Source organism: Blennius ocellaris (genome assembly GCF_963422515.1).
Source record: "Blennius ocellaris genome assembly, chromosome: 12".
NCBI classification, from domain to species: domain Eukaryota; kingdom Metazoa; phylum Chordata; class Actinopteri; order Blenniiformes; family Blenniidae; genus Blennius; species Blennius ocellaris.
In genome coordinates this window covers 10588196-10606399 of record NC_137661.1, presented here as the reverse complement: position 1 = coordinate 10606399, position 18204 = coordinate 10588196, and the positions used below count along the sequence as shown (strand labels likewise).

General features: G+C 41.0%; 1 protein-coding gene across 2 annotated transcripts in view; it reads right to left on the bottom strand.

The window, feature by feature from the left end:
* The window catches only part of hmcn1 (hemicentin 1), a 95075-nt gene that overhangs the window by 28312 nt on the left and 48559 nt on the right, over positions 1 to 18204 (bottom strand). For both annotated transcript variants that reach the window (XM_080506134.1, XM_080506135.1), the window contains exons 21-46: positions 17412 to 17571; positions 16830 to 16995; positions 16150 to 16277; positions 14957 to 15208; positions 14153 to 14248; positions 13820 to 14014; positions 13600 to 13730; positions 12960 to 13107; positions 12634 to 12760; positions 12383 to 12537; positions 11552 to 11830; positions 10603 to 10884; positions 9044 to 9152; positions 8781 to 8950; positions 8421 to 8575; positions 7876 to 7999; positions 7639 to 7740; positions 6866 to 7042; positions 5787 to 5938; positions 5567 to 5690; positions 2949 to 3124; positions 2697 to 2793; positions 1548 to 1670; positions 1285 to 1440; positions 523 to 804; positions 247 to 414 (exon numbers count right to left, since the gene is read on the bottom strand). In XM_080506134.1, coding sequence (XP_080362260.1) covers positions 247 to 414; positions 523 to 804; positions 1285 to 1440; positions 1548 to 1670; positions 2697 to 2793; positions 2949 to 3124; positions 5567 to 5690; positions 5787 to 5938; positions 6866 to 7042; positions 7639 to 7740; positions 7876 to 7999; positions 8421 to 8575; positions 8781 to 8950; positions 9044 to 9152; positions 10603 to 10884; positions 11552 to 11830; positions 12383 to 12537; positions 12634 to 12760; positions 12960 to 13107; positions 13600 to 13730; positions 13820 to 14014; positions 14153 to 14248; positions 14957 to 15208; positions 16150 to 16277; positions 16830 to 16995; positions 17412 to 17571 — 4234 coding nt within the window. The remainder of the gene's footprint in view (positions 1 to 246; positions 415 to 522; positions 805 to 1284; positions 1441 to 1547; positions 1671 to 2696; positions 2794 to 2948; positions 3125 to 5566; positions 5691 to 5786; positions 5939 to 6865; positions 7043 to 7638; positions 7741 to 7875; positions 8000 to 8420; positions 8576 to 8780; positions 8951 to 9043; positions 9153 to 10602; positions 10885 to 11551; positions 11831 to 12382; positions 12538 to 12633; positions 12761 to 12959; positions 13108 to 13599; positions 13731 to 13819; positions 14015 to 14152; positions 14249 to 14956; positions 15209 to 16149; positions 16278 to 16829; positions 16996 to 17411; positions 17572 to 18204) is intronic.

The window sequence follows — 18204 nt, the reverse complement described above, 5'->3', positions numbered from 1 at the left end:
TGGCCTTTATGACTAAATTTGGAGGCAAAATTTTTCAAATTTCTCTCTCAAAAATGTAGACTGGCATACATATTTTGTTAGATCCCTATTATGCTTCAAAATTTACTTAAAGGCAATATTTTATACTTTAGACATAGATGCACTAATGAAACACAACCTTATGCATCTTTGAGTGTTTTTTTTTAATTAATCAAACACTGAAGTCAAAGCAAAGACAGCAAAAACAAAACAAAAAAAGCAACTGACCTGAAAGGACACGCACTGAAGTGGTAGTTTTAATTGGCCGTCCATCTTTCAGCCATGAGATGTCAGGAAGCGGGATGCCAGATGCTTCGCAGTGAAGAGCAACAGGGTTCTTCACTACAACACTCACATTTTCAGGAACGTTTACCTGACCAATAATACTTGGAGGGACTGAAAATGTAAAGGAGAAAAAAGGGGGGGGAAGGACAAATAATGATTAAAACACTCCTTATCAACATTGAGACTTAAAAGTTTACTTAGCCACTCAATAATTCATACCATGAACACTGACGTCATGTTTGCTGTCAGCTTGTCCCGCTACGTTCACAGCAATGCAGGTGTAGCGTCCCGTGTCTGACACCTTGGCATCTTTAATCTGCAGCAGCCTCCCTTCGTTCAGGACCTTGGCACCATGGTGGCCCGTGATGGGACGCCCGTCTTTCAGCCATGTGACCGCGGGCCGTGGCACGCCCTCTGCGGCACACTGGAGGGTCACGTCACCTCCCTTTGTCACTGTGATGTCGTCCTCATAATCTTCACTGTGTCTGATGGAGGGGCGAACTGAAGTGAAGAAAAGTGTGAGGTTTTTTTGTGTGTTTGTATTTAATTGGCTACTCTAACCCTGATGAACCAGGGTCATATATATATATAAATATATACAGTATATATATCCATGAATGGATTGTTTTTAACTAAAAGTTTCTTTGTCATACAATCAGTCAAAATTTAAATGAAAGTATTTGCAATTTTTTGTCCAGTTGTAACAATACATAGATTTGCAAATAACACATTTTTCTTGCTTTTCCAGTTTAAAGTGGGGATCGATTGAGCTATACGCTTCTCATCGTTTTGACAGTTCCTCTCTTAAACCATCACTTTGTTTGCTGCAGAAGAGTTTCTTTCTGTTAATTCAGAATTGTTTTAATACATTACCTTGTGACTAAGCTCTAGTTATAAATTTCAGCTATTTTGCTTTTATAACACAGTAAAATAATAACAATTTCATCACCTTTACGAGACGATTTCATCGTGCAAACCTACCATAGACCTGTAGGCTGAACTCCTTGGAGGTGGTGCCTGCTGCACTGGAGGCTGTGCAGGAGTAAGAGGCTGTATCCGACTTCTCAGCGCTGGAGATCTGCAGCTGTCGACCACCTGACAAAACTCTGACCCGCTGGTCAGACTTAACTTCTGAACCTGGATGCAAACGTAAAAAAAAAATAGGTCAACCATAAATCCCACAATTATTTACACATTGTTCATAAGGAACAATTGTTTTATTTTTCTACCATATTTACACTTACCGTCCTTCTTCCATGAGAGGCTGGGAGGAGGTATTCCACTGGATTCACACACCAATGTAATGAGACTTCCTTCAATCACGGTCAGAGGAGACACCTCTTCTGAGCCACGGATGCTGGGAGGAACTGTTACATTGAGAGGAAACAAAAACGAGGCACTCACATCACATCACATTCAAAAACATGAACACATTTTCATTGAAAGAAACAAGATTTATGAAACGTAAATTGAACAATTGAAATTGTTTCGGTCACAGTAGATGTCAGATGTATGGTTACAAGTGGCGAGAAATCTGTTTCCAAGTTCAGCGGCCTTGTTGTGAGAAGTTGATATGTTCTATTTATGTATGTGTGGGTTTTTTTGTTTACACGAGTTTCCTCCCAGAGTGTGACGATGTGTCTCATAACCTGGCGCCTCTAAATTGCACTTGTGAATGTAAATGTGAGCGTCTATGTCTCCGTGTTTTCCCTGCAATGGACTTGCGCCCTGTCCAAGGTCCTGTTATTTGTCAGCCTCCCGGGGACCGTAGTGGATACAATGGATGTGGAGGAGGAATGAATTGAGTTGGCTTTCTTGAAATAACTATGTGTCTTTCACATTTTGTGCTCTCAACAAGCTAACAAAAAGAAGAGAGGACACAAACCTGACTATGACTACAGATTATGAAAGACTTCAGAGAGAATCAGACACAAAAAACACGTGTCGCAGCCCCAGTGTTTATTCCCGTCTACATTTTTGTGTATAGTTAAGTGCCTGCCTTGTCATCTTGTCTGCTGCTCCCATGTTCCAGTGGTATAGTTTAAAGTCCATTCCTCTATGTTTGATCTTAACAGTGTTCCATTGCGAGTGTGCAATGTCACTTCATGTCGGTCTGTACCCTGCCTGCTTCACTTTTTTTTTTTTTTTTTACATTCATCATCATCTAGTATGTTTGCTTTTCATGAATGGCGTCAGTAAGTATGTCCTGCATCATGAATCAGGACACTATGATGTTACAAGAGGAGTATACATGCTTTGTAAATAGTCTGAAGCTGAAATATGGCAAAGAATAATCTGCTTACAGTTTCAGAGTTAATTCACAAGTGAAACTTAACTTTTTATTGCAAACAAAACACACAAACAGTCACTGATTGTGATGAGAATAAACTCACCCCAGACATTGAGGTTGTAGTTTTTCTCAGTTTTTCCTGCGACATTGGTGGCTTCACACGTATACCTGCCCGCATCCTGCACCTGAGCACCGTCCACCTGCCAAATAGATTTACAGTTTAGAAAACACAGTGATACTTCACGGAAAGTGAATGATGCCAGTTAAATTATGGAATACTTATGTCCCACGTGACTTTCTACAAAAGATTTCCTTTTTTTTCCCAGGATGGCTGTGTGATTCAGATGAGCTGTACCTTAAGCAGACTGCCATCTGCCGAGACTGTGAGGCTTGACTTCCTGAAGAGCGGGCGACCGTCTTTGCGCCAGGAGAGTGTGGGTGGGGGGATTGCATCACTCTGGCAGTGTAGCTCCACTGGACGACCAAACATTACCGTAGTATTCACCTCTTCACCCTTTATGTTCGGTGGCACTGTGGTAGACATATACTATGAGTCAATATCAATCACTTCAAATGTTTCATAGTTCAGAGTTAATATTCACTGGGACCAATTTGTGTCTGTTAAAGATTGAAAACATGTCAATGTCAGAAAGCCCATGTGACTTTGATAATTTGCTGATATAATGTAGATAATATTCCTTTGTTTTGTTGTTACCATGTATTAATGATTCCATGATGTCATTAAAGCCACGAGTATTGGCTTTCAGGGTGCTGTATCAATCTTGTTGTCATTACATACAAATCACTTTCAGAAGGTTGATTTTCCCTGAATTGTTAAATCTCACAACATCGGTCCTTCCTGCAGCTGTGTGTCCATACAAGAGTAATTAACCTCAACTGAGAGTAACTAACTACCGAATGTTGTGATATGGTTGGTGCTTGCATATTTTGTGTAATAACTCAAGTCTTCAGTTACAAAAATGAACAGTACATTGTATTTCAGAAGATTATATAATTTTTAATAATATTATTCCATCAAAGCTAATCTATCATTTGTCATTCGCTGTTGTTATTCATTTATCCTCCTTATAAAATAGTAGTTTATGAGTTGAATACATTGGAAGAGTTAGTAGCCCACCGTTCAAAGAAAATAACTGAAAATAAGTGGGAAGTCCGTGTTTGTGTGATTAAACTGAAACACATCATATTCTTGTGGCTCTGAAACCACACTGCATAAATACTGCACAATACTGTTTTAATCAACTCATTCCTTGATTATAGAAGCATAGGAGGATCACAACTAAAATACAAAATACCCCTTTTAAAGCTACCAAAAGATTTTGCATTTGTGATGTGGTCTGTAACATACTTATTTGGAGCCTACAGTGTTTTGACACTCTTTCACAGTTGTTGTCTCTCAATGTAAACGTCAACCTCCTCTGTCAGTCTCCATGCCAAAAACTTTGCAGGCGACCCAATGAGTGAGCAGAATAATTGTTTCCTAAGATACAGAACCTGAGTGAGGTTCTGCATCTGGTGCTCTTTCACCACTAATTCCATCTTGGATTATGGCAAAATCAATCCTTCATTCAACATTTGGTTCGTAGTATAAAAAAACCAGAGTAGCTTCATTTCCCAGAATTTGGTGAAATTTAATCTCTATGGAAATTACTACCATGTGCCGACATGCATAAATAATCACGTTTTGAAGAAAAGAAAGAACAAAATTGTTGTCTAACATAATATTCAACACTTAAGACCTCAAGCAAGACAAACTACTCCCAAAAAATAACTAACAACTTTTGAAACCATGAGACAGAACATATGTTCAATTTGATTGGAAACAGGAATCCTTAGATCATGCGGATGACAATCTTGTTAAAGCGGCATTTTCCCTGAGCTCATGTTTATCTTTTTCTCATGAGGCAGCCCCCCTTTAGGGGTGAATCTGCATCCAGGAAATGACTGCAGGCCGATCTCCCTTGCATTATGGTCCATGTACAGACAAAGCTGAGGTCATTGGGAAGGACAGACCCAGGCCCTCTCTCAGTGGTAGTCCAGACACAGGAAGCTGCTGAGGAATGGGAGCAATTACCACAACAAGTCTGCCTTAATTTCAGTGCACAGGTTTCTTTTTCTCTTTGAGGAAACATCTCATGTGGATGTTGGGATTTTCTATGCCCACATGTTCAAACACACATATCCGGTTGAACTCATACAATCCCAGACTTTTCTAATTCTTATATGTAAACCACATGTCTCATTTTACCTCAGCCACATTTGCTTTGATTAGACCTGTATAACAAAAGGTTTGCCATCAAGCTCAGTCCTCCACAGTAAACTGACAACATTGCTTTAAATGCTGAATTCACTTGAAGCATTCTTCCTGTACATGCACGTTTTGCTCACGGCAATTTGTTGAACATTGTTGCAGTATTTGATTCCATGTTTGTTCTGGTTCACTGCTCAAAAATGTACAACAGTTGGCAACAATTTTTGAGGAAACCGGGGAGGGAGTGAAGAAAAACAACATCACAAACATCAACATGAAAGCTTTTTCATAATTAGAAGATGTCAAAACATGTGAAACTATGCATTTCCCAACACATTTAATCTTAACTATAAATATATATATATATTTTTTTTTTTTTATTATAAATGTAAAAAAATTTGTTCTTTAATCCAAGACAAACCAATATTGCTGCATTTCTGTAAAGCTGGAGATGATATTGATGGAGATAGTGTCATTATTTACACATAAATGTCATGTAAACAAAAGAAAACCTCAGCAACAACATTTGAAAATGAACACTGCAATGTGCTAACATAACCTCTGGAACGTATAGCACTTAATCTACTAATGTTTGCACGTTTAAATAGGGGGTACAGAATTGATATTGTACATGCACACGTGGAAGCTGATGTACTAACATTGAGCATTGTGTGAAAAATAAAGTTCAATGATTTTCTCACCATACACTCTCAGGTCATACTGTCTGTGTTGCTCTCCTCCGGCATTGACAGCCACACAGGTGTACGTGCCTGTATCGCTGACCTGCGCACTGTTCAAGGACAATACTCTGCCACCAGACAACACCTGGGATGAAGAGGAAAACTTAGAAGTTTTTGGAAAAAACAGTGCAGTGAGTATCATGCTGACATGAAAAAAATTCTCTAATGATATCATGCACACCTGTATTCCATGTGACACGCTTGCCACAGGGCTGCCATCTTTGAGCCACGTGAGACTGGGTGAGGGGACACCAGTGGCCTCACACTCCAGCTTGGCAGCCTCATTCACCACAACTGTTACAGTCCCACCTCGGCTGGAGATGACCGGAGGCACTGAGGAGCACAATAATAGTTAAAGCTGCAAGCAGCGTTGAACGGGTCCTCGCACACCCAGACACATTGGAACGTGGTGCATGTTGAGGTTTGCTGTAGGTCGGAGAGTAATGGAAATGTAGGGTGACGATGTGTTAACAATGTCAAATTCCTGACCCCACAAGGTGGTGCTATGACTGTGAATGGACATCAGCATATGGATGTGATCAAGGTATGATTGCCATGACACAAGTTTGAAGCAGGTTGAAGCTTATAGAGCAGAGTTACGCATCACTTCCTGTTTGATGGCGACAGGTCGATTTTCAGGGTGCCGCAAGCACCATGACCTTTGACTTATCCGGAAGATTCTGATAACCTTCTATCAAGGACTGTTGTATATACTGACCAAATTTGTCACAAATGTTTTCGTGTGGCCTGACAAGCTGTATACGGCGACGGAAATTTGTGGTTGTACGTGAAACAAGCCTCCCGTAGTGGACTTTATAAATGTGTAAACATTGTCGGGGGTGCTCTGGAGCCATTTTGGAACACACGTATAGTTTCCATGAAATATGAAATAGTTCGCAACTTCTAATACATGTGCACATTTTCTTGCAAGCTTGAGTACGTTTAGGCTGCCAAAAATGCAGCAGTTTCGCATAGAAAAAAAGAAGAGAGTATAATAATAACTCCTTGCATTTCAATAGGCTCTTGGCACCACTTGATGCACGGACGTAAGGAATGATGATGATGAACATGATGAAAATATTACTAATAATGACGGGATACATCTAGCAGTGCCTACTATACTGCTGGCCTATTAAAAAGTAGAAGAAGAATATTTTAATTGTGTGTCAATGACTCATTTCCTGACTATTTGCATGTACTTTTCTCTGTTATTTGTAAAGGATAACATCTAATGAAAGGCACATGAAAAAGTCCACTCACCCAACACCTGCAGGTTATGAGAAATCTCAGCCACTCCAGCCAGGTTGACAGCTACACATTTGTATGTCCCCGCGTCAGACAGCTGCGCCCGTTCAATCTCCAGCACCTGGCCCCGCTTCAGCATTGTCACACCAGCTGCACTGGTCAGAGGTCGACCATCTTTGTACCAAGTAATGGCTGAGACACAAAAGTAATAAAAGGTGTGTTCACTGGAATGAAATAAAGCAAACTACTGGAATACAGTGCAAAGCAAATGTTTGCAAATAGAATATCCTTCACACCATTGTGTCCAATTATCCCCCTATTATGCGTTGCAGCAGACTGATCTCATAAAGAGGCAATACACACGTACATTTTAAGACAAAAAACATGTTCCTATTGGACACATATAAATTGGCACTAGAACAGATTGATACACTTTTGCAGGTTATACATGGTTTCACAGATGTCATATGTTTGGAATTTAACACCTGTTGCAAAAATAAAGACATGTGCCTGGAAAAGAGTGTTTTAATTACAGTGGAATTCATGTGCTTATCTGTCCTGAGCGTGTGGGGAAGTACAGTTGTCCAAATGGAAAAGAAGGGAGTGAGAGGAAAGTGAAGAAGCCTGTAGGGAGTCATCCGAGATATTTCTTTGCTCTTTCTTCAATGGTTCAAGATAAGGGAGACGACAGCAAAACCTATTCCTACTTTACAGTCAGAGGAAACTACGCCCTGCAAGCTGTGAGAGAGCACAGCAGGACCAAGTAGGAAGACGGCGGGTCACATTACCAGGTAATGGGCTGCCTGTGGCTTTGCACTGTAGCTCAGTGGGGAAGCCTGACAGGATGGTTTGGTTGACGCTCTCTCCAGAGTCTGGGATACTGGGAGGCTCTGAGGGGCAAGAACATTACGCACAAGCACGAGTTTATTAGATGATATTTTCACATCTCCACCTAGTCTCTTGATAGCAGCAGGAAGAGAGAAAGGAAACAAACGTTTCCAGTACTTGGTGTTTTTGTCAGTTACCATGGACACTGAGTCGCATGTGCTTTTGAGCTTCACCAGCTGCATTGGTCGCCAGGCAGGTGTATCTACCGGAATCTTCAAGTCTCGCCTCTGTGATTTTTAGTGTCCTGCCTGCTGACTCCAGCTGTGGGAGAAATTAACACAGAAGACATAGAGAGTCTGAACAAGCAATAGGTGGAGAGGGATTGCATGCGATGTAACTATGTCGGAGTTTCTGAAATATTCGCTTGAAACATTTTCACATGGGAGTCTGAGTGCATGTGAGCCTGCGTTTTCTCTTCTAACATCTTTTCTTCATTCCCAAACCAAGGCACAGTTCATCACTATGTAGCTTCAATTCCCATTTGAAATGACAAACAATAAATGATGTGCTGCCTCAATTTAACTGTTGCCTGCAATGCAAATATATAACAATCCACCTTTGTTGGTGTGAGTAATGCAAGTGGAGTGAGGTACTGCAAATTAAGTGAGTTTGATTCCCTTGTAAATTCAAGCTGATGTACAGACTTTAGTGATATGGATATTCAGTCAGTCATGGGATCAACCTTCAGGTGCTCCTTTGTTGTGTCGACAGGACGGCCATCTTTAAGCCAGGTGATACTCGGAGGAGGGATGCCATTAGGAACGCACTCCAGACCAATGGACTTTTGGAGAACCACTGAGCGTTCAGCAGGTCCAGTGATGCGGATAGATGGAGGAACTAGAGAGGTGCAAAACAGATATTTTTTTTCTTTCAAGGCACTTCATCATTGTGGTTTGGTAAGGAAGATATTATAGAGAGACGTATTTACCCAGAACAGGTGATTTCCTGCAGCTTGCATTCACAATATTTACAGTATATTACATTCACAACATTTGCAAAACTGTTTACATTATTGGTTCATGAGAGCTTTTAAATGTTATACCTTGAACGATGACATTGAAGTTTCTCTCATGGTCCCCTGCTTCATTCGAGGCCACGCACTGAAAACGTGCGGTATCAGAGAGTTGAGCGCGGGAAACAACCAGCTGTCGGCCATTGGCTGCAACCCGCAGTCCCTCACCTTGTTTGACTGGTTTTCCCTCCTTGTACCACCTGGAAGAGAGAAGTTTTGAGAGATTTGTTTTTGTGTGCATACAGGTGTGTTCATCTCTTCATAATTGTTTACGGGTGAGCTAAAGTTCTTACGTGATGGTGGGTGCGGGTGTTCCCGTGACGTGACACTCAAGTTCCAGAGGGTTGTCAATAATGACTGTGCTGTCTGTCACAACATCAGCTCCATCAATAAAAGGAGGAACTGCGAGTGAAAAGATTCGGTTTAACAATATCTAGGTTTGTGTAACCTAATTTTACATAAAGCTTTGTGCTTTGGACTGAGATATAGAACTGAAATGAAATCATAAGGGTATCCTAAAAACTGTGACATCATCCCAAGATCTTTTAAAAAAAAGTTAATGTGTTGTGATTTGATTTGATTTGTTGGTGGATTATTATTGATTTCTACATAAGAAACCAAAGGGTAAAGACACAAAGTTAAGTAACCTATAAAATGGTGATTAAAAGGTATTTACCGTTCCACCTCCAATACACAATTCAGAAAACGAGTTGACTCAAGTTATAATGTCTAAGGTAAGTAAGATTTACTTGCTAAATTAAAGATATAAAGGATACAAGATAAAAAGGAATTTGAAGAAATGGTCCAACCTAAAATAAATTTGGATTTGCATAAAATTACATCCAAAACCAATTAGGAATGAGTGTAAACTTAATTCATGTTCACCCAGGGCATAAAACAAGCCTGGTCTGGTCATTGATTTGTGATTTGTTTCTTCTGTTGATGTATTTGTGTCTGTGTATATTAGTTCTGGACTAAACAGTGAGCTTGTCCATTCATAAGTGATCTCTGGTGTGCTTTCTGTTTTCCTCACTCCTTTCGAGCCAAGAACTGGTCCAGTAGCTTCAGTTATCTATGATATTATGATAAGTGTTCATTTGCATAAATATTGATCAAACATAAAGACAATATTTCCAGGGTGCAGCTACACTGGAAACGTTCTATTGCATTGTGAAGTGGCCGGTGTCAACTTCCCATGTGAAAAGTGCACATGCCAACAGCTTCAGCTAACACCAACTGCATCAGCTCACATTACACATCAGTTGTCGTGGCCGAGTGGTTAAGGCGATGGACTAGAAATCCATTGGGGTCTCCCCGCGCAGGTTCGAATCCTGCCGACAACGGCACACTGTTTTCCCAGGTGTGGCAACATTGGACTAAATGTGACAGGAGACTTATCGGTAATATGTTTGAAAAAGTGCTGTACTGTAGGTGAATCACTTTCACAATCCTCTGCACTAACTGGATAAATACTCATGAGGGTAATACTGGCCTATGTCATATTCCAATAATATTTTGTTCTGAACAACTATATTGATTCTGGAAAAAGGAAAATACTCGCTACTCTGTGGCCTTTTTTATGTTTTTAAGTGATTTCTGTACTTTTCTTGCATTAAAGAATGTTTGGCTTCTATTAAAAATATGTCTTTGTTAGCAGTACACTGTGTGTGTAAATCCATATTTTTATTCAGGGATTAAGAATAATCAGTTAAAGCAAATAAGTCAACATGAACAAAATTTGACAAACGTTATGCAAAGCTATTAAATGCCTTTGCATTGCATTGACAAAGTCCAGAGTGATTTGCTCAGTCAATGTGTCATGTGGAAGTAATATTTTTTGTGCTTTCGTTACCTAACACTCTGACGTCATATTTGACCTCCTTCTCTCCAGCCACGCTTGTCGCCACACAGACGTAGCGTCCCGAGTCTGAGATGGTGGTTGAGAGGATTTTTATTTTCCTCCCGCGATCAAGCACTTGGACACTTTCCCCGTCACGCACAGGCACTCCATCCTTCAGCCAAGTAAGGGAAGGTGGAGGGTGCCCCTCTGCCGCACACTCCAGGATCACAGGTTTACTGAGGACCACTTTTCTCTCAGTGGGCCCCTCGGCTCCTCCTGTAATGGTAGGAGGCACTGTGGAGAGATGAGATGCATGAAGAAGACAGATAAAGGCTGCTGTCACACCAGGGTAGTCCAGGACTCAGTTTGATTGGGTGGATCAAATCGTCTGGACAACGTCATGCAATTACAACAGCTGCTCGTTTGGGGGAGCTATCGCCCGAAACGTACACTTAGCAGAGAGGAAATAAAAGCATGAAAAGAAAAAAAAAAATGGCTCGACGATTGGTCTGGACCTAAAGCAGAAGTCCAAAGAGCCAGACCTCAGTTCATTTGTTAGTGAACCGAGACCAACGTTTTCAAGTGGCCCAGAGTTCAGTTGTTTGATCTGAATCAGATTTCGGCATGCGGCATGAGAAATGAACTCTGGTCCGGCTCAAACAAGGCTGGTGTGAACGCACCCATAGCTGAGTGGACTTATTTTTCTGTTTGACTTTTATTTAAAACGGTATATATAACACATATAGTCTTGTGTTAGGTTTAAAATCATTGACGATATCATTTGGTCTTTAATAATCATGTGATTATTTAAACACATCAGTTATCAAAACCTGGTTTTGTGTTGAAGTTGTGCTCTACATTTTCAACATCTCGAAATAAAGAAAAGTAACTAAACGGTATTAATTCTAAGATGATGTGCAGTGTGGTAAAATCTGACATATGACAAGTGTCAAACTCTTACAGTAGACATCCAGCTTGTAGCCCTTCTCGGCGCTCCCGGCCTCACTGGTCACCTTGCAGGTGTACTGACCAGCATCCGATGCCTGGACCCGCAGGATCTTCAGGTAGTGACCTCGCTCTACGTACTGAGCCTGACGGCTGGACAGGATGGCCTCCCCTTTCCGGTACCAGGTGATGGTAGGTAGAGGAACGCCACGTGCCTCACACTCCAGCGTGACCATTGTGTCCAGGAGAGCGGATACATCCGTGGTTTGGTTACCTCCTTTGATGGAGGGCGGCACTGGGGTAAATTAAAAGAAAAATACTGGATGAAACTGTGGCTGAAATTTGACACACCGTAAAGATTTATATGTAGTATATTCACAGTTGGTTAATACAGTAAATGAAGTATTCTGGGTTGCTCAAACACACTGTTATAGCCACCTCTGATTTAAAGGTGAAGGTAAATTGTTTTTCTCTCCTGGCCTCCTTTCTCAGCACCAGCCAAGGACACAAACTCCCTAAAGATCTTACCATTTGGTGAATCTGGGGCTCGATTAGCTTTTTTCTTCTCCTTTGGCCTGATTCATAATTCAATTTATAATCAAACTCAATTTTTTTCTAAAGAAAGAGCTTACAAATAAAATAAAAGCAATGGGAGGTTTTCCACATGTGCTGTACAATGTGTCGGCCTATGGTCTTCGTAGACAGGTTCAATTTATTTAGATTCTATTATTTCTGGCTTCACAGCAAGCAAATCCTCAGGCCTGTGCTGTCCACTTGCACATGGACCCAGCGTCAGGAGTCATGGGCTTAAATATAAAGAAATATTGTAACACTAATGTACACTCACCATGCACATTAAGGTAGAATTCCTTGGACCTTTTTCCAGCTGTATTTGTGGCAGTACATTGGTAGTGGGCTTCGTCTCCAAGACGGACACTTTTTATCCTCAAGGTCTGACCTCTGTCGGTGACCTCCAGATTGGGATCACCCAGGAACACCAGCCTGGAAGAAAAATATGAACCAGGAAGAAGGCAGCGATGAAGAGACATTGAGTTGAATGTCGGATTCTGTTTGATTAAGCAAAAAGAGAAGTCATACTTTCTGTCCTTGTACCACTGGATAGAGGGGACCGGCTGTCCTTGCACTTGGCACTCCAGAGTCACATTTTCTTTGAGGATTGCTGAGACAGCCTGAAGAGCTTGAGATCCTGAAATTGTCGGGGGGACTGAGGCGCAGAAGGAAAAACGTACGTATTCATTATCAACATGGAAACCCATTCAACCTGTTTTCCCTTCCTGGTAAAACATTAAAACATTTATTTATACTATTTGTCTAAGTAGAGCTAAGAACATGACATTTAAATACCTTGCTGAAAAGACAAGCATTGATTAAAAGTGAGGCAAATACCCACTCTCTTTACACACCTAATACATCCAAGAAAAAGTCTTTATCTGCACTGCCTGCGATGTTGATGGCTTTACAACTGTAGCCACCTGCATCCGCTGTTTGTGTCTTTAGCAGCATCAGGGTTTTTCCATTGCCAGTAATTAGGACGTTGCTACTTGGAATTACCTGTCGATCAACAAAAAAGTAAAATCACACACAAAAACAAAACTCCAACTTCAGAAGAATCTGTCTGGCTGTAACAACAGAGCAAATTGTAAGTCTTCATAGTAATGGAACGAAACTAAAAGGGTATCACTTTCAATTAAAGCACATCAAAAATAACAACACATCCTACAAGTGGTGAAGTTTTTGCTCACTCAGCTAAAATTCATAAACACTTTAAAGAGGTCAGTTTCAGCCAAAGAAACAAAAATCTGCTAACAAAGTGGGATACTGCATCCGGCATTGTCAAAGTCATCATAAATATTATCATTATAGCTTTCATCATGTGGAAACACAGGCAGAGTAATTTGTCTTGATAGGCTCTATGAGTGCCTTCGTCAATAAAAGGAAATGAAATATCTTTTACTGACTTCTGCAGGGTAACATTTACACAAAGGCAAAAAAAAAAAAAAAAAAGGAGACAGAGAAAAGCACAAGATGTAAGTTTTCACGTACAGGAGTACCATTCTTGTACCAGGTGATGACAGGGGGAGGACTTCCAGTGACATCACACAGCAACATGGTGGGATTGCTCATGACCACAGACTGGTTACCGGGCGTTTCACTGTCACGGATGTCAGGAGGAACTGTGGAAGTATTACGAGCGATTAATATGACATGCATGATATGGCACTGAAGCTGATGAATTAGAATTGATGAGATGCATTTCAATCACCATTAACTTTGAGCTGGTACTTTCTCTCTGTGGATCCAGCATCATTGACAGCGGTACAAACGTAATCTCCATTGTCCAAAGGGGAGATAGAAGCCAGAATCAGCAGTGTGCCATCCTCTAGGATGGACACGCCAGGCTCATTACCTGACAACTCCCGCCCATTACGCAACCATCGAATCACTGGTTTTGGGAAACCTGCAGAAGAGTCAAAGTGAAGGACACCAGTGAAAAACCCAAACAGAATCACGGACCTAAAAGCATCCTCTTGTATTTCAAAAAATAGGTTTATTGCTGTTCCCACGCTGTGTAAGGTGTGTGAAGATAGCTCAGTACCTGTGGCAGGGCAGGGAAAGGCAATGCGCTGGTTTGCAACTCTCTCCTGCAGGGGACTGTTGAAAGGTGGCTCCGGCACCTCGACAACAGGGGGCACTGAAAAAAATGACAATTAATATCCATCCATCACATATTGACAAGTGCATGGCCATCAGTGAGTAATCAGTAAAGTAAAGCTACATTACTGTGTGTGTGTGTGTGTGTGTGTGTGTGTGTGTGTGTGTGTGTGTGTGTGTGTGTGTGTGTGTGTGTGTGCGCGCATTACCACAGGTTCACACACACGCACGCACACACACATAATGTACTGATTACAACCTGTCTCAAGTTCAACTGTTAAAAGAATGATAGTTTTTCCGTCTACAGAAAAACGTTAACACACACACCCTACAATAGATGTCTGGGTTTAGCACGTGCTCATTAGTCTGGTAGGAATAAATACCAAATAGTTGAGTCACTTGTTTGAGTTGCTGTTTGCTATTATTGCTGCTTTCTTAAAATATGAAATGCTCTCTGACACTGCAATGAGGTGATTGAATATGGCCAATCACCTTGTTCTATGCCTCTGCTAACTTGAGTTGAGAAAACCATGTCTGTGTGTAATTAAAAATCTTTTGTAGTTAGACAATGAATGACATTTTTTAAATAATTAGTTTTCTTCCTTGATTGAAGAAGACTTGTGTTTTTTATCATCTGCACAACAGGGAATTGTATGTATTATTTGATGAATTCCTATTTAAAAAAAAAAAAAAAAAAAAAGGTTAAAAATCTCCTAAATATCAGTAATAGAAGCAGCTTAAAATCAACCTTGAACAAGCAGCTGAATGCGAGCCTCATCTCTGCCTGCGGCGTTGGTGGCAATGCAGGTGTAACTTCCTTCATCATCCAATCCCACGTTTGTCAGTGACAGGCTGCCGTCCGGTGATGTAAGGTAGGTTCGACCATCCTTCGTCCAGGTGAGTGTTGGCTCTGGGACTCCTCTCACCACACAGGGCAGCTCCACGGGGTGACCCACCAGTACCTTCATTACCCTGGGGCCAGGCTGAATGCTCGGAGGCACTGGAGTTATTGAGAGAGGATGAGATCCAATCAGTCTTTCCTGCCTCAAACTGACCGGGGTTTTGTTTATCACACATGTTCTTGAAGGTATTTTTACAGTGGGTCCTTCTTACACATATGTAACCACAACTGACGATATAAACAATCGAATGAGCACCGCTCATCTTTAAGTAAGTATCACGAGTGACCCGCAAATCAGACCACTGTATTTATGCAGTCACCTGATTTGATCCAGATAATTGCAGTTGGCTTTTACCTGCAAGCTTTCGACTGTACATCAAATGTTACATCATCAACAGATGCAAAAAAGAGGTATTCTACGAGTCTTAATAGAAGAAGCGATCCTGCCGACAAGAAATTTAGAGTTAGGGTTTAGTTTCTCTGGGGAGGATGAAGGGGATTTCCTACAGTAATTTATGTATTGACCTTCAGCTGAATCATTTTTATTGTCAGGAAAGAACAAAATCCACACCCACCATCATTCAATGATACTACTTCACCAGTGGATGATTAAGTGAAGTGCTACAACCTGACTATTTTATTTTATGTCTTATTTAATTCAAAAAGGGTAAGTCAATAAAATCAGATTCTTATTTACAGTGATGACTTGACAGCGTAAGTGATGCTGCAGTAAAGATTTGATTTTTATTCCTTGTGCTGGAGCTCAAATAATTACACAGGTGAGGCCACAACGACATGAAAATCATGCTTCTACTGTCTGAGGTCCATCAGTTTGCATAAAATGTCATCAGAGAGTTCATTAACATGAACATTAAATCTGCTGGTTGACTGTGATTTCACAAAAAAATGTGCAATCAAAACAGTGGGCTGCATGATTTTCAAGTTGCAGTGTGATTGTGGCTGAAAGAACCTAAATCCACATGCCGTAAACATCATCACCTCTCTGATGATATAATGGCGTTGCTATTATTTGAACTTACCCAAAACATTCAGTTCAATGGACTGTGTTAGGTTACCAGCAATATTGGCTGCAACACAAACATAAAGTCCACTGTCCAACACTTTAGTCTCCAGGATCTTCATAGACCCAGAGGGAAGCTGAGTGTGCCTTAGAGGAAAAAGGAAGACGTCACCATCAGGAGTCACAAGAATACACAAGCAGCAAAACATTTAACTGAGAAAGGAATCTCTCATAGCTAGAAGTCCTTAAAACACACACACACACACACAAACTCCCACACTAATTGTTTCCACTCACAACGTCTATTTCAGTTATTACTGTAAACAGATACTGAGTAATTCTTACTAATCCACCATCAACCATAATTACAGCTGCTGTGGGAGGTGCACCGTAAGTATTACAGATCGCTGGGACGAGTACGATTACTCTGTCTCCTGAGAAAAACCACAGACTTTACCCTGAGGTTATGAACAGTTAACAAACCGAGGCAGAGCACTACAATCCAGACAGCACACAGGTTGTGTTCATTTTACCAACTCTCACTTTGTGGTTAAAGCTTTGATGAAATGGCTCCAACATTTTTGGGAAAATACCTATAATCTGAGCAGCTCTATGTCTGACTGTGTGAGGGCATGGTGGACAACATATCATTGATGGGAAGCCTCTGTCATGTGGATGTTTAAGTTGGATGTGCCATACCTGGGTGAATAAGGAGAGATGAGCTGCTTCTCTTTGGCCCAGCTGATGGTGGGAGGGGGGACACTGTGAACATCACATGGCAGAACAGCATCCAAACCCTCAATCACCGACATCCTCATCGGCTTCTCTGAGCCCCCAACACCACCAGCATTGGACCGAGGCCGCACTGTTTAGACAAACACAAAGACTAAACAAACTGGATGTACACTTAAAGAGGCTACAAGGCAGGCAAGACAAAACATGGGCTGGAACTGAGCAGAACTGCAGAACAAAATATTGAAAATAGTAGAGGAGAGAAAGGAATGGAAATACATGATACATGCATTCTTTGGCAGCTCACAGTCAGCAGTGCAAAATGGATAAAACATAAAATATATACAAGAAGAAATATTCAGCTTTTTGATGCTTGCATATAACTTTTAGTGGTGACGTCATTTTTGGCACGGGTATTGTGGTGTGGCAGTGGAAATTGCTTTGGCGATCCAGGAAGTAATGTCAGTATCGAAATTCACTTTCGTGTACTTTGTTGACATGCTACATTTTCTCCTGGTGTAGAAGTCTGTAATTGGTAATGTGGTTTACCATAGACAGTAAGCTGGACCTTCCTGGAGGCATGACCAGCAGCATTAGTGGCTGTGCAGACGAACTCGCCGGTCTCATTTCCAGAAGGGGAAGAGATGATGAGGCTGCCATCAGAATCCAGAGAGAAGGCTGGACCACCCAAGTACAGGAACTCCCCGCCCTAGAAAGCAAGTCAGAGCAGCGAAAAAGGCAGGGGCCAGAATTTATTTCCATAATTCAGCCTTATTAACACTTATCCTGATGTTCAAGAAACAAATGTGCAGTTTGATGTGGAAAAAAAAAAACCCACAGACAATTTTAGTCTATTAATCTTTTCTGCAGTCAAATAAATAGTTTGAATGAAATATTAATAGTATGAAATTAAATGAATAGAAACAAATAAGTACTATATGACTTATTATTGTATCAGTGCAATGACTTATCCAGGGACTTATCACTCTGATTTGCCTACGTAGAATTAGCATGATTGATGGATTGAAAAACAGTGAAAATAAATAAATAAATAATAATAATAATAAAAAGGAATCATATTTTCACAGCTGGTGAAAAACCTAGCAGAGGCTACTTTTATATCTCTCTGCAGAACGGCTCACTAAACCAGCACAAATTTTACAACTCCAAAGCACTAGTGTCAAGGTTGGAAAAGAGCGAGGGGATTTCTACATACACACCCTGCTTCAACGGTTCAGCCTTGTCGTGTGCGTTTAAAAGCTGAACACGTTATCCTAGCTGATAGTCTCATCTGAGGCCACATTTACACGTACCCAGGTTTTTAGAAAAACAGATATTTCCC